Source organism: Bos taurus, chromosome 19 (assembly GCF_002263795.3).
Source record: "Bos taurus isolate L1 Dominette 01449 registration number 42190680 breed Hereford chromosome 19, ARS-UCD2.0, whole genome shotgun sequence".
Lineage (NCBI taxonomy): Eukaryota > Metazoa > Chordata > Mammalia > Artiodactyla > Bovidae > Bos > Bos taurus.
Genome location: NC_037346.1, coordinates 46,910,966 through 46,926,935, shown reverse-complemented (window position 1 = coordinate 46,926,935; position 15,970 = coordinate 46,910,966). Strand labels below are relative to the sequence as shown.

The following is a 15,970-nucleotide window of genomic DNA, read 5'->3' as shown; positions in this document are numbered from 1 at the left end:
CAACTAACTGCCAGATAATGCTTTTTAACCCTATTTTGAATCACTGAACTTTTAAAGAATGCAGCAAAAAATGTGGACCTGTCTTCTAGGGAAAAGACACAGCCATAAACACATATAAACAAATTTTTACCTATTATTTTACAAGGTTCAAGAACCCTAGCATCTGTCCACATACTCCTTTAAATAACTCCCTTAACATACTTAACTACGGGGAACAAATGTTTTCATTCATTGATGGAGAAATATAGTTATATTCCTATTCTCTATGGAGAGGACTGTGGCTGTAACTACAAAAATTACACATGTTCATATCCTTTGACCCAGTAATTCTACTTCTAGGGGCTTATCCAGTAAACATGTGTGAAATGACATTCTGTACAAGGCTATTCACTGAAGCATTGTTTATGTCAGTAAAACACTTTTTCATCTAAGTGTCCATAGACAAGAAAAGGGTTAAATTATGGTTCAGCTGTACAATGGAATATTAAACAGCCTTGAAAAAAGAGAAGGAAGTTCTATATGTACTAAAACAATTTCTAAAATATTTTAAACACAAAAAGGAAAATACACAATAATATATATAACGTACTCTTTGTATTTTTTTTTAAGGAGTGGGTGAATATACATACATATTTGCACATGCACACACATGCATAATATATCATCATGTATGATATATACACACACATAAATAAAATACAATAAACTGCTAATAGTTGTCTCCAGGGAAGAAAACCAAACGGATATAGGAAAAGCATAGCAGGGACTTCCCTGGTGGTCCAGTGGTTAAGACTCCACGCTTCTACTGCAGGGGGCACAGGTTCCATCCCTGGTCGGGGAACTAAGATCACCCATGCTGCAGGGTGTGACCAGAAAAAAAAGGAAAAGGGTAGCAGAGATGTTTCACTGTGTATCTTTAAAATCTTTTGAATATTGTACTTTGTAAATATATCACCTAATCAAAATTAATTCTTAAAAACCAACTCTGCCTTAGATCCTAAGCAGTTTTGCTAAGCTTTAAAACCAAGCTATTCTATACTATCATTCTGCAACTTATTCATAATATTTTATCAGAATTTTTCTGAGGTGTTTAGCTACAGTGATCCTACTGCAAAACAAAAACTTTCGTCCTTCCACACACAATCTGACCTCTGAGCAAATTATTTTCTAAGCTCTCTTCTTTTAGGCTCATAATGCCTTCATATCACCATATTGTTTTTAATGGAGGGAGTGAATATACATACATGCTTGTGCCCCTTCTTTTAGGCTCATAACACCTTCACGTCTCTATATCCACCATCAGCTGTGTGCCATAGACATACGGGTCCATTCCTGCCTTATTATATAAGTGCCCCAAGTGTATGTAGTACATCTGGTTGATTTTTTTTTTTAATCCTCCATAACATCTACACACAGTACAGACTTACTAAGGGTCAGCTGAACTTAAAACAAACAAACAGTAAATAAATAAAGAGTTAGCAGAACTCAACTGCTGAAAAATGGGGGCACTAAAATTTCAATATAGCTATCATGTCCCTTTCCCTTCACCTCATCCAGATTATCACACAGCAGGTCAAACAGCTTTTCAGAAGTTGATGGAATACTTTGTGCCTTGATTCGATAATGGAACTTGGACAAGTGAGTTTTGGTTTAATGCTAGTGGTTTCTGCCAAATTTGGACATTAAATCTGCCTGCTAAAGTTATGGCTCAGAGGTTAAAGCGTCTGCCTGAAATGCGGCAGACCTGGGTTCAATCCCTGGGCTGGGAAGATCCCCTGGAGAAGGAAATGGCAACCCACTCCAGTACTCTTGCCTGGAGAATCCCATGGAGGGAGGAGCCTGGTAGGCTACAGTCCATGGGGTCGCAAAGAGTCGGACACGACTGAATGGGTGTACAATAAAAGTTAATTAATATAACAAAACACCCCGAACTAGAGGCATCTTCATCTGAGATTAGCTGGGCTTTCAGATTATATTTTAATTTCACAATTAATCCTTAGTATTCCTCTGGAGACAGACAAAACAGGAATTAAATCAACACCAACTCTGGCAACAGTCTATGCAATGAAAGTCACATGTTTACTTTTTTTTTTTTAACAGAATTTAAATCAATTTTATTTAATTTATGTATATATCTTATTTTTAATTAATTTAAATTTAAAATGAATTAAAATTTCTTATAAATGAATATTATATGTCATAGTAATATTTGCATTGTTTTGACCACTAAACCAAAAAGGGAACCATTTCCCGGAATTAATGCTTATTTCAAATACATCAGGTGATGTATCAGGCTCCACTTTCCCCTCTCTGGAGACATAAATCCTCTCAGGTGTTGTGATCCTCTACAACACTCTGGGCTGTTGGCTCCCTAGGCCTTGTCCTGAAAATTTTCTTGACTTTTCTCCTTTGTTGGATCATCTGCTTCCTTAATATGCTGGCTTTCTCTTTTATGATTTTCTGTCTGGTGTTTATGGATGTATCTTCTAGAAGCTTCTTGAGAAAGGACGCATGAAGGGAAATAGTTGATACTATGTATCAGCCTGGGTCTAGTCAGGAGACTGAAACCACATCTGGGGTACTCCCTTCCCAAAGGCTGAGATTCAGACATACTGGAGAGACTATGGCTTGGCTGCTGGTGGCAGAGAAGTTCACCGGGTGCCCTGGGCTGCAGTTGGTGTCCACTGGCATGCTGAGAAAGCTTGCTTTACAGCAAATGATAGTGGGTCTTCTGTGTGCTCCTGGAGGCTTCGTCATCAACTGAACACAATACAAGCTGGGAACAAGAGGAGCCCCTTCATTTGCTACCTTGCAATATCTCTCCAAGTCACGTCTGACTCTTTGTGACCCCATGGACTGTAGCCTGCCAGACCCCTCTGTCCATGGGATTTTCAGGCAAGAATACTGGAGTGGGTTCCCATTTCCTTCTCCATGAAAGTCACATATTTACTCTTTATAAAAGCAAATTTATCAGTCACACAGGTCACAACTATTAGAACAGATACCATCACCTTGTTATCTTTATATAAGCAACATTAACAGTCTTCATCAGACAAAACTGGTTAAAATGGGCTTCCCAAGTGGCTCAGTGGTAAAGAATCCATCTGCCAATGCAGTAGCCGCACAAGACATAGGTTCGATCCCTGGGTTGGGAAGATTCCCTGGAAGAGGAAATGGCAACTCACTCCAGTATTTTTTGTTGGGATAATCCCATGGACAGAGGAGTCTGATGGGCTATGTCCATGGTGTCGCAGAGTCAGACATGACTGACTGACTGAGCATGCATACGCTGTTAAATTCTAATACAGCAGGTGGTTCAGTGGCTAAGACTCTGTGCTCCCAACACAGAGGGCCTGGCTTCAACCCCTGGTCAGGGAACTAGATCCCACATGCCACATCTAAAAGTTCGCATACCGCAACTAAGATCTGGGGCAGACTTATAAATAAATATTTAAATAAATAAAGTTATCTGTTTTTAAAAAATTCGAGTACAGCAAATCTGGATAGCCCCTTGCTGTTATCATTTTAAAATTAAACTATGGTTTGGTTAAAATAAAAAGCTATCCTATGTAACTCACCAAGTTACTTAGTTCTTCAACTTCCTGGGCCAATAATACTATTTGCAAAAAATAACTGCAATTTGAGTATTATTACCAGTCCCTCTGTGGAAGCTAACAAAATTTTTAAGACTTCTAAGGCTTTTGCTAAGGGTAGACTAAAAGAAAAACAATCACAATTTTCTGACTGTACTTTGTCAACAATATAGGATGAGAGGAGGTCAAGCTTCAACAAAGAGTTGAATTAAGATGCAATCATTCCCCTTCCATACATACACTCAAAATAACTGAAAGTGGGAACTCAAACAGCATTTGTACACCCATGTTCACAGCAGCATTATTCACAGTAGCCAAAAGCTAGAAGTGACCAAAGTGACTAATGACAGACACATGGATGAATAAAATATGGTACGTGTAATACTACTCAGCCTTAAAAAGGAAGGAAATTCTGATGCTACAACATGGATGAATCTTGAGGAATATTATGCTAAATGAACTAAGCCAGTTACAAAAAAGACAAATATTGTATGAGTCCACTTATATGAGATTTCTAGAGCAGTCAAATTCATGTAAACAGAAAGTAGAATGATTGTTGCCAGGGACTAAGGGAAGATGTAAATGTGCAGTTATGGTTTAATGAGTATAGTTTCATTTTTGCAAGATGAAGAAGTTCTTGAGAGGGATCACAATGATGACTGCAAAACAAAGTGAATGTACTATACACTCAAAAATGGTTAGAATAGTAAATTTTTTTATGTATATATTTACTACTCCCTTCAGGATCACAGCCTTGTCATGGCAAAGGGGCTTGCATAACTCAATGAAGCTATGAGCCATGTCATACAGGGCCACCCAAGACAGATGGGTCATAGTGAAGCGTTCTGACAAAATGTGGTCCACTGGAGAAGGAAATATCAACCCACTCCAGTATTCTTTCCTGGAGAACTCCATGAACAGTATGAAAAGGCAAAAAAATATGACACTGGAAGATGAGCCCTCCAGGTCAGAAGGTGTCCAGTAGGCTACTGGGGAAGAGTGGAGGGCAATTACCAATAGCTCCAGAAAGAATGAAGTGGCTGGGACATAGTGGAAATGATGCTCAGTTGTGGATGTGTCTGGTGCTGTAAGTAAAGTCCAGTGCTGTATAGAACAATATTGCACAGGAACCTGGAATGTTAGGTCCATGAATCAAGGTAAACTGGATGTGGTCAAGCAGGAGATGGCAAGACTGAATATCAACAGCTTAGGAATCAGGGAACTAAAATGGACAGGAATGGGTAAATTTAATTCAGATGGCCATTATACCTACTACATGGGCAAGAATCCCTTAGATGAAATGGGATAGCCCTCATAGGCAAGAGAAGAGTCTGAAATATAGCATATTTGGGTGCAACCTCAAAAACAAGAGAATGATCTCAGTTCATTTCCAAGGCAAATCATTCAACATCAAAGCAATCCAAGTCTATGCCCCAACTACTGATGCCAAATAAATTGAAGCTGACCAGTTCTAGTAAGACCTACCACAGCTTTTAGAACCACTCTGATGTCAGAAAGTGAAGAGGAACTAAACAGCCTCTTGGAAACGAAGATCATGGCATCCGGTCCCATCACTTCATGGCAAATATTAACAGAAAGGGAAAAAGTGGAAGCAGTGACAGATTTTATTTTCTTGGGCTCCAAAATCACTGCAGATGGTGATTGCAGCCATGAAATTAAGACACTTGCTTCTTGGAAGGAAAGCTATGACAAAACTAGACAGCATATTAAAAAGCAGAAATATCACTTTGCTGATAAAGATTCATATAGTCAAAGCTATGGTTTTTCCAGTAGTTATGTACAAATGTGAAGAGCTGGACCATAAAGAAGGCCGAGCACCAAAGAACTGATGCTTTCAAACTGGTACTGTGGAAGACTTTTGAGAGTCCCTTGGATTAAAAGGAGATCAAACCAGTCAATCCTAAAGGAAATCAACCCTGAAAACTCATTGGAAGGACTGATGCTGAAGCTCCAATACTTTGGCCACCTGATACTAAGGGCCGACTCACTGGAAAAGACCCTAATGCTAGGAATGACTGAAGACAAAAGGAGAAGCGGGCAGCAGAGGATGAGATGGTTAGACAGCATCAGCAACTCAATGGACAGGAATTGGAGCAAATTCCAGGAAACACTGGAGGACAGAGGAGCCTGGTGTGCTGCAGCAGTCCACGGGGTGGCAAAGAGGTGGACATGACTTAGCAACTAGACAAAAAGAACTCATTTACTACAATTTTAATGAGGGTGAAGTTCAGTAAAGGAAACCACAAAGCCCAGGACCTGCCCAATGAGATGATTCTGGGAAATTTTACCTTCTACTTTAAACAAGTAGCACAGCGCTATCCTTTGAGGATAAGAGCCACCTAAAAATAAACCAACCCTCAACAAAACTCAATGGATAGAAGCATGCAGATTAGACAAATTTAAAGAGAAAATAAATAAGGGGAAGGTATAAGAAGAAATAAAAAAGTGGATGGAAATTTCAGAATGAACCTACTCAGTATTCAGCCCTGGGAAATAAAAGACCAGCAATACAGAAGACAAGGTAAAAGGCAGAGAAAATAAAGTAAGAAAGTCTAACATATGTTTAAATAGAGTGCAAGAAGAAGACAGAGAGTAAGGCAGAGGCAATATATGCAAAGACAATGGCTGAGAATTCGAAAACTGATGAAAACCAGCAACCCACAGATTTAAGACATCCAATAAATTCCAAGCAGAATAAATCAAAATAATTCAACCACTCACAGAAATATGCATACAGATGTTTATAGCAGCTTTATCCGTAATGCTAAAACTTGGAAGCAACCAAGACATCCTTTAGTAGGTGAACAGACAAATAAGATGTGGCACAGGGACCTCCCTGGTGGTCCAGCGGTTAAGAATCTGTCTTGCAATGCAGGCATGCAGAGTCGATCCCTGGTTAGGGAACCAAGATCCCACGTGCCTCAGAGCAACTAAGCCTGAGCGCCACAACCACTGAGTCTGTGCGCTGCGATGAAAGATCCACATCCACAAGGACAAAACTCCAAATAGACATTTTAAAGCAGACACAATGGGAAGACAATTACAGGTAGACCCACACTAGACAAATTCCAAAGGATGTATTTCAGCAAAAGAAAGAGTATTCCAGATGGAAGGTCAGAGATGTGAAAAGGAACGAACAACAAAGAAAATGATAAACACAACACAGGTAAACATGTAGGTGAGGCTAAATGAACGTAACTAGAAAACAGACCCAATAAAATCTGTGTTCTTAAAAACGCACATATACAAATGGTTAACACATGACTCTTTCATTTATCAAAACCCACAGAACTATACAACACAAAGAGTAAATCCTAATGTTAAACTAAGGACTTTCCTTAATAATAAAGGTATCAATACTCATTGATCAACTGTAACAAGTCTACCACATTAATGTAACACGTTAATAATGGGGAAACTGGAGAGATGGGATAGTAGTATATGACAACTCTGTACTAACTGCTCAATTTTCTGTAAAATAAAGTCTACCAATTAAATATACATACATGTACAATTAAATATAGAACAGCAGCATGTGAAGTGGGAGAGGAATAATGAAGTTAAAGGTTCAAGGCCCTTATATTGACAAAAAGGAGGGCAGAGGTATTGATTAACATCAATCCTTGATATAAAGAATCCATACTGTAATTTCTGTGGTAATAAAACAGTACACAACTTTCAAACTAGAAAAGAGGAAAAATGGAATGCTAAAAAACAAATAGCTGGCAAAATTTTGAGGGTGGGGGAAATAGAATGAGAATTTTATCTTTTATTATAGATAATAAATGAAAAAAATTTCAGTGGAAAGTAGAAGAATCATAAGAGAGATTTTGAAAGAAACCTAAGAAAAATTTAAAGCCCAAATACTTCCCCAGTGGCTCAGCAGTAAAGAATCTGCTTGCAATGTAGGAGACTTGCAAGAGATACGAGTTCGATCCCTAACTCAAGAAGATACCCTGCAGTAGGAAATGGCAACTCACTCCAGTATTCTTGTGTGGAAAATCCCACGGACAGAGGAGCCTTGTGGGCTACATACAACCATGAGGTTGCAAAAAGTTGGACATGACTGAGTGACGAAACAACAATACAAATATGTCATTACATTAAATGCAATTTCAGCCTACATTAAAACAAGAAACATGCCTATTTGGATGACCACTGTTTTTAATTCAACTCTTTCCCAATTCGACAAGGATTTATTCAGTATATACAATGTGCTGAGCATTTGAACAGTCAGAAATAAAGGCAACATCCATGTTCTCAAGGAGACTAACAGGGAGAACAAATGTGTTACAATAAAGACAGGTCATCAGGTGCTAATAAGATAATACAACTAGATTGGTGAGGCTATCCAGAAAAGCTATACAGAAGGGATATCTGAATTATGCCTTGAAGAGTAAACTGAAAGTTCATGTGACAAATGAAAAGGAGCAGTGGAGGAGACAGCAGTACAGGTCAGGAGGCCAGCCATGGTTTGAGCCAGCAGCACACAGCAGTGGGCGAGTAGACAGCAATCCAGGAAGCTAAAAAGTCAGGAGTTTTAACTCCACCCAGTAGACAATGTGAAGCCTTTAAAGTAAGGGAGTAAAACAACACTACTGGTATTTTTAGAAATATAACTGGTAGCAGTTTACAAAAAGATGAATGAGGTGGGAGATACTAACTGTTACAGTTATGAATGAGGAAGGTCTGGATTAAGGCAGTAGCAGTGGGGCAGACAAATGCTAGAGGAAGAAGAGAAATGAGCTGATACTTGACTACGTATGAAATGAGGGTAGAATTAAATAAATTTTAAAATACAGACGGTCCCTGCCTTACAATCGTTCCATTTAACGATTTTTCAACTTTATGATGGTGCAAAAATGATACACATGCAGTGGGAACTACACTTCAAATCTTGAATGTTGATCTTTTCTGGGCTAGTCACATGTGACACAATCCTCTCTCACGCTGCCCAGTGGTGAGGGCAGCACAGCTACCAGTCAGCCATGCCATCCTGAGGGTAAGAGAACCAATACACTCTCAACCGCTCGGTACCCAATCATTCTGCTTTTCACTTTCGGAACAAAAGTCAACAAATGACATGAGATATTCAACACTATTATAAAACAGGCTCTGTGTTGGATGAGTTTGCCCAACCCTAGGTTAACTAAGTGTTCTGAGCGTGTTTAAGGTAGGCTAGGCTAAGCTATGCTAGGTTAGGTATGTTAAATGTATTTTCAACTTCTGATATTTTCAACTTACAATGGGTTTATCAGGACATAAATAGAGGAAGATTTGTAAATGAAAAGAAGAGAACATAAAGGCAAACAAACAAAATACTAAATATGAGAAGAGTCACTCCTATAACTGGTCTCCATGTAGACTATTTTTCAGCATTTATGCTTACTGACCATCTAACTATGTACTAAATGTAAACACCTACACATATTTTTCAAAACTTCCTGCACTGGCATGTGAAACAGCTAACACGAGGCATCCATGACTGACAGCTTCTAGTTGATACAATTTACTACATGACAGGAGAAAGGCATCAGCTGGTTCAAGATCTTCTCAGAAGTCAGATGTGATCATCTGACTCACATCACATCCACAAATTTATAAAAGATAGGAAATGAGTTTCTTATTGTGCCAAAAGAGGGAGTCCCACTTTCCATGGTTCTCATTTTGCTCTTCTTTTCAACACCATCAACACACTTTTTATTCAATACAACTGAAACCAAGGACATTAATCAAAAAAGTAAGTTATAGTGAGGAATCTTAAAAAAAATACAAACATTTTCTTTGAACTTAAAGTATAGAAATGCTTATTCTGTTGCCAATATTTTGATATAGGCCTGCTGAGTTACAGATCTACTGACTGTAGTTTCACACTGTCTTACACAAACCACACCCATAATGCATCATCTACTATTTCCAGTTTCGATTTCTTTAAAAGTGAAGCAAGAACTTAAAAGATACTTGCCATGTATCTAAATGAAAAATTCTTCCAGGTTAAAAAAAATTCTCTTAATAAATTTTTATAGTTATCTCCTTATTGCTTCATTTTATATTCAGTCTTTCCAAGGTAGATAAATTAGTTTTCACAGAATCAACAATTCTTTGATTTTATGTCAATGGTTATCACAAGTTTGTATTGAGCCATATAATTATAACACAAGTGCAAGTTGTCATAAAGTGGTCCTTGGTGAGTCTATAAATCAACTGGTGGGAGCAATGAATGCACTGGGCATCAGTTAGCACGTCTCATAAAAAGAGAAGGAATGTTTATTAAGACTAGTATCCCTGTTATGAAAGATCTAAATTCACTTATTGCTTTTTTTGTACTTAAGACAGTATCTGGCACACAGAAAATACTATGGAAGTATTTGTTACTATATTAGCATTAAAAGTCAACTAGGTACAGATAAATAGTACACACAAGGGCAGAATTCCACCTCCTTTACAGTCTCCAGAATCACAGAGATGAGACTACCTGTATTTAAGTAGTCAAAAGGGGAGAGAGTAGGGAATATAAACTGCTAAGTTCTCATTGAAAACATATGAATACAAGGTAGTCAGTTTCACATTACTGGATTATCTAGCACTTTAAGGAAGAGATCTTAAAAAAAGAAGCAGTGTTCACATGCCAAGTCAATAAGACATGAAGAAGTAGGTTCATAGCCCAATTAACCTATCATCTCAAAAATGCTAAGAGAATGGTTACAGGTCGTCCTAAAAAGTGGCAGCTAGAGTAGAGGAGGAAAGTCAATTACAGCTCCACAGTGCACGTCAGGTTCCTTCCCTCTATTACCCACTCACTGATGACAGAAAACATCAGTCTCTTAAACAAAACCACATGGCACATCCCAAAGTGCATAACAAATGCTTCTGTTTTACCAGTTATTATAAATTAAATATTAAATATAAAATTAATGTGCATAAATGCAATGTGAAAGAAAAATTTTAATTTGTAAATAACCTAAATATAAGCAAAGAGCAACTTAAATACTGCAAGCAATAAATGTGGCGGCATGGCCGTTTTCTCCTAGCCTAAGTTTCGTATCTAATTTGCAGGTGCAAAACCCTCAAGGCAACAGACAGAAGATCTACAATCACCAGGAAGTTCAAAGACTGCGGCTCCTTAAAACATCCTGTCCACTAGGAAAGAATCCACAGTGGCACCGACTTTCTTCCTTCTATGGACATCAAAAAGTACTGAAAATGTTATGAATAGTTAGGAGAAACTCGAGAGACAGCCACGCGGCTGCACCAGCCCCACTAGATGGCACTGTCACAGGAAAGCCACTCTGCTCTCCCACTTACAAGGGCTGAAAGCACTCATGATCTCTGCAAAACTGAAAGCTGTCATCAACACAGCGACATCCTCACTGAGAAATGATGACCCATAATGAGGAGTTCCAGGCTTGAAGGAAGCGTCTATCCAAAAGCACCTTTCTTCCCAGGACCAGGGCCCCCGCCCGCTCCTATTTCAAATAAGCGGTCTGAGAGAAACAACGGCTTGCATGCTTAAGAAGTCCTACAAAATGGAGATTTTCTTTTTTCTCTTCCTAACTACACAAAACTAGAGGATAATTACTTGCTTTTTTTCCCCCCAAGTTTCTTTGCTATGGGTAAAAACTCTCCTAGTGGTCCAAGAATAACAGATTTATTGTAATCAATATACTTATCATGACTGGAAACTTCAAAATAACACAATTAATGATACAAAAACATCTGGATAAAAATGAACTTCTTTCTATATATTAAAGCAGAACTCCTATTAAACAGATTAAGTTTTTTACATCTCAGTTACATGATTTTAGCTGGGCCTGGGCAGCAGAATTCACAATGTTACTCATTCCCATAACTTATGCTCTACCCCATGGAAAGTATGCTTGGATAGAGCTACCAGGAACCTAAAACCAGAAGGAAAGAAAAGCATTCTAACAAAGCCCAATTAGTTTAAAGTGTATACAATTTGAATACAAACTTACTCTTACACAGTGGGTGAGCATTTGAACAGACAGATTTGGATACAAGATTTTTACTGAATTACCAGCAAAAGTCATTATTAGGCAAGCAACTGAATCAGAGATCAATTTAACACTCAAATATACTACTCAAGTACAGTTGAAGCTACTTCACCTAGATCAGAGAATTTAGACATGTAACTAAACATGTAACAACAGCCAGGAACACAGCTGCTCTAAAGTGCCACAAAAGTCAGTTACTTAATTAGAGAGGCCAAGAAACCAAGAATTTAAAAATGTGTAACATATCCTGTGTTTCTATAGTGCCTTACCACAGATCTAACACAGCTCCCATCCCAGTTATCCTCTATCTATACCACACTCCCCTCTACAGTAAGGGCTTGGAAGCACTGTATTGAGGTGTCCTCCCTAACATCCTGCACAATGCCTAGGAGGCAGCAGATATTCAATGTCTGTTGAATGAACAAAGACTATCAAGTTATTCCAGCCCACCAAAATTACGACACTCATCAAAGCAGTTTTTCTAACTAAACTTTGACAAACACCTTCTCCTTTAAGAAGCAACTGACCAAAGCATGAGACTAAGATCCAAGTTGCCATGAGAAATAATATTTCTTGGAGAGTACAGGAAGAAGTCAAAGATCAAAAATTCTCTAGTCTCAGGTCCAAGTAAACAACATCTTGGATTGGTGAAGATTTTAAATAAAACATCACAAATATATCTTACATATTGTACTAAAATCATAAATAGGTTTTATATTTTGTTCTAAAGCTCTCCTATCACAGCAGAGGGGTGAGGCAGCAGTTTCATAAAGATGCACAGGAAGCCATAACACTGCCCATGAATGGGGCCTGATCTTATGCTACTGGAACAAAAACAGTGAACAAGAAGGGAAAATAGGAGGAAAGGAAAAGGAGTCTGGGGTACAATCAGGAGGAATCTGCTGAACTGCAGATTTGGAGAGGTGACATAGCAGAGGCATGTTTTTCAAAACTCTACACGTAACCATACAAAAAGCCCAGCGTGATGAAGCTATGCCAATACCTTTTCATTAGCAGTTTTTATCTGAGTGACTGAGGAGTTTTGACAAAATGTGGCATAGAATCGAGACACATCCTGTTAGTATCCTTGCAATAGACCCATGGGAAACCTCTCCCACATTAGAGGGTAAAAAGAAGTATATATTTCCATACAGAGTACCTTCAAGAGTACTGTTAAATGAGTGTAACAACTGATAGGATTTAAAAGTTCACTGGAACTGTGAGCCAGATCTTCTCCCCTTCAATGTATCTGTATGATCCATCCAGTTTGCTCTTTGTTTTTAAATGTGTTTAAAGTTGGCCATGAGCAGTGTTCATTATCATCATTTTACTCACCTTACTAACACCAACTCCAGTAAACCTGGCCTCTAATAATTCCTGCCGTCGGGGGTCCAGGCTATGCAATTCTTCCATCATTTCTACTGAAAAACAAAAAGTAGGTTGTGAGACCCTAAAAGCTAAAACATGAAGAACCAATTCTTGGATACAACAAAATGCATAGTAACTATTTCGCAGAATATTCACATACAGGTAAACCTCAAATAAATAGGGCATACAAGTAATAAACCACAAGGCACTATATCAAACAGTAATACATTTAAAGTTACAAAGTGGCTCAAAAGTCTTCTTCTGAGGGTCACTTATTCTTAACTAGTTCTAATTTGACTTTAACAGCAAAAAACCCCCTCAAATCTTTCATATAATCTCTGTAGAAGCTGAGCAAAGCCTAGCTTACAAAAAAAGAAAATTTCTTCTATCAACCTTTGAATTTAGGTAAGTACTTAAGGATACTTCCTTCCCAAACACACAGGAACTGGTTCTTAAACTAAAAATATGAATCATTAATAATAACTTCAAAATAATACAGCATGAATCAGAAGCTACTAATAACTTAAAATAACGCTATTATATTATGCCTCCTTTCTCTGAGGAGCATGAAAAAAGGAATTAATTACTTCATTTTAATAGAGAACCCATGGTAAAACCATCAACCTGCATCCACTCAGGAAATTAGTATGGCTCCATAACCACCCCTTTACAAAATCTTTCTCTGCCACTCCCTGGAGCAGTAGGTTGCTCTAGACATCTGCTTTTAGCACTCCTTCCAAGCAGGGAGGGGCAAGAGGACACCATTTTTAAACTCCTTCCACGACCAATTAATGCACAGGCTACTCTCAGCAAATACCTCCATCGTTTGCAAGAAATCAACTCTTGCAGAACGCACTGGAAACCGCCCAAATATTAAAAGTAGAAAAGGTACATATACCATTACCTACAACCCCTTTGAACATATTACTAAATAGCTACTGGAATGATTGGCATGATTTAAAAGTTCACTGAAAATATGAATTAAACATGCCCCTCTGCAATCTAACAACTCCACAATTTTCAGTAACAACCCCTACAAAGCCTCCAGTTTCATTTCCCTTCCTGGATTGAGAGCCTGGGGCAAAGAGGAATGAAAGGGTGGCAAATTAAAGTTTCACCCACACAGACAAGTGCAGGTTAGAGAGGGAATTAGGAAATTCTCAGAAGGGTAGAAAGGTATCTTAGAAAAGAAAAGAGAAAAAGAAAAAACAGAGATTGAGAGAATGTTTCCCTAAGTGGCCTTCCTCGAGTCTCGCCCTGCCCTAATCGAGGCCGGAATGGCAGAGGTTGCAGCCTCCCTTCAAGCCCCAGGGTCTCTCGGCACGTTTCCTAAACCTCCATCCCCAGGCCTGGCCCGGAAAATGACGCCCCAGCGGTTATTCCATTTAATGTCAACTCATGTTAAGGAAAGATCCACTCAGTCTCATTCCAGCGGGGCCTCGGACTGGGATCCTCCCTGTAGCCCACAGCCGGAAAGCAGGACCGATGGGGCCTGGTCCCGGCGCCCCTCGTCTCCCGCCGGCTCCAAACTTTCCCCAACTCCAGGCCCACCTGTCACGGAGGGAGGGCGGGCCAGCTCTCGGGGGCGCCAGGGAGGCTGCCGGGGCCTCCAGCTGCCCGGGTGCCCCCCTCTCCCCGCCGGCCGCAAGACCCACTCCCAGGCCGGGGCCGCCTGGGCCTCTCCCATCTTCGACCCGGCCCCTCGGCGACCCGCAGCCCTCGGGAAGCCCCTCCCGCCTCAGCGCCGGGGAGCTGCGGCCCGGCGCCGGCCCTCGGGTGGGCCCGGGCCGCAGCCTCCTCAGCCGAGGGGGTCGCCCGGACGGTTAATACCTCAGGCCCGGCGCCCTCCCCCGCCCGGGGCTCAGCCTCTCACCTGCCGCCGCTGTCGCCGCCGCCGCCGCTCCACGCTCCTCCCGGGAGGGGCCCCGACCCGACCCGGCTGCGGACCGCTCTGCTCTCCCCTTGGGCAGGCCCGGGGCGGAGCCGGGGCCTCTCCTGAGCGCCGCAACCCCCCGCCCGGGCAGCCGCCGCCGGCGCCGGGCTCCACGAGAGGGCGGGCGGGGGAGGGGGGCCTCGGAGGCCGCAGATCCCCGGGCTCGCGTACAGAGCCAGGCGCCTGACGCGGGCCCGGGCCCGGGCGGCCGCGGGGGGCGCGGGACCGGTCTCCTGGCGCCGGACAAAGGCCAAGGGAGGCGCAGAAGGGCCCAGGCTCGGCCGGGAGGTGGGGGCCCGCTCGGCTAGGGGCCACTCGGGTGCGGCACGGAAGGCGGGGGGGTCGGAACCGCTGGAGCCCAGGACCCGCCTCCGGCCCCTTAATCCGGATCGGTTCGGTCCGGATTAGTAGTGATCGGTGTAAACACACTAGTGAAACCGCGTGTTTCCTCGCGAGATTTGCACGGTTGGGAGGCAGGGGGGGGTCCTGGGGGGGGTGGGGGAAGTGCCGACAGTGGGGGAGGAGGGGGAGGGGACGAGGAAGGTGGGGGGGTCCCCGCTGCCCCGGCGCCCCGCCTCCTCCAATCAGCGGCCGGCCTGCCGGGCAGGGGTTAACCAGGGGACCCCGCGCAGGCGAAGGAGGCCGCCGCCTCGCCGGGCGGCTGAGGGCGGGCTGACGGGCGGCGCCGACGGACGCACCGCGACGCGAGGGGAGGTCTGACCCGGCTGGGCCGGAGTCCCGGAGACCCCGCAGCCGTCTTCGTAAAATCGGCCCCCGCCCCGCGGGACCGGCCCCAGCAGAGCGGTTGGGCCGGCGCCCTGGGTCGCGGACCAACGCTGGAGGGGCCTCGCTGCCTGGGCCGGGCGCTTCCCGGATCCGCCTCGCCGAACCCTGCGCCCGCCTAATCCCTGATCTCCACGAGTTTGGGTGAGAAGTGGGGTTGCTCTGCCCAGGATGGATTTTAAAGGAAGAAAGCCGTGAGCCGACGAACCCCGCCCGAACTTCCCCGGAGACGCCCAGTTAGTGAGTTGGCTGTGTCC

General features: G+C 42.0%; 1 protein-coding gene across 8 annotated transcripts in view; it reads right to left on the bottom strand.

Annotated features, from left to right (window-relative positions):
• Positions 1-15,363, bottom strand: part of TLK2 (tousled like kinase 2) — a 123,896-nt gene extending 108,533 nt beyond the window's left edge. For 2 of the 8 annotated variants that reach the window (XM_059878147.1, XM_059878146.1), the window contains exons 1-2: positions 14,549-14,797; positions 12,965-13,050 (exon numbers count right to left, since the gene is read on the bottom strand). In XM_059878147.1, the coding sequence (XP_059734130.1) occupies positions 12,965-13,050; positions 14,549-14,684 (222 nt within the window). In that variant the 5' untranslated portion in view covers positions 14,685-14,797. Of the gene's footprint in view, positions 1-12,964; positions 13,051-14,548; positions 14,798-14,870 lie in introns of those variants that run through there. The other 6 variants (XM_059878144.1, XM_059878145.1, XM_005220906.5 and 3 more) reach the window with 5 other exon arrangements.
• Between the last annotated feature and the right edge of the window lie 607 nt (positions 15,364-15,970).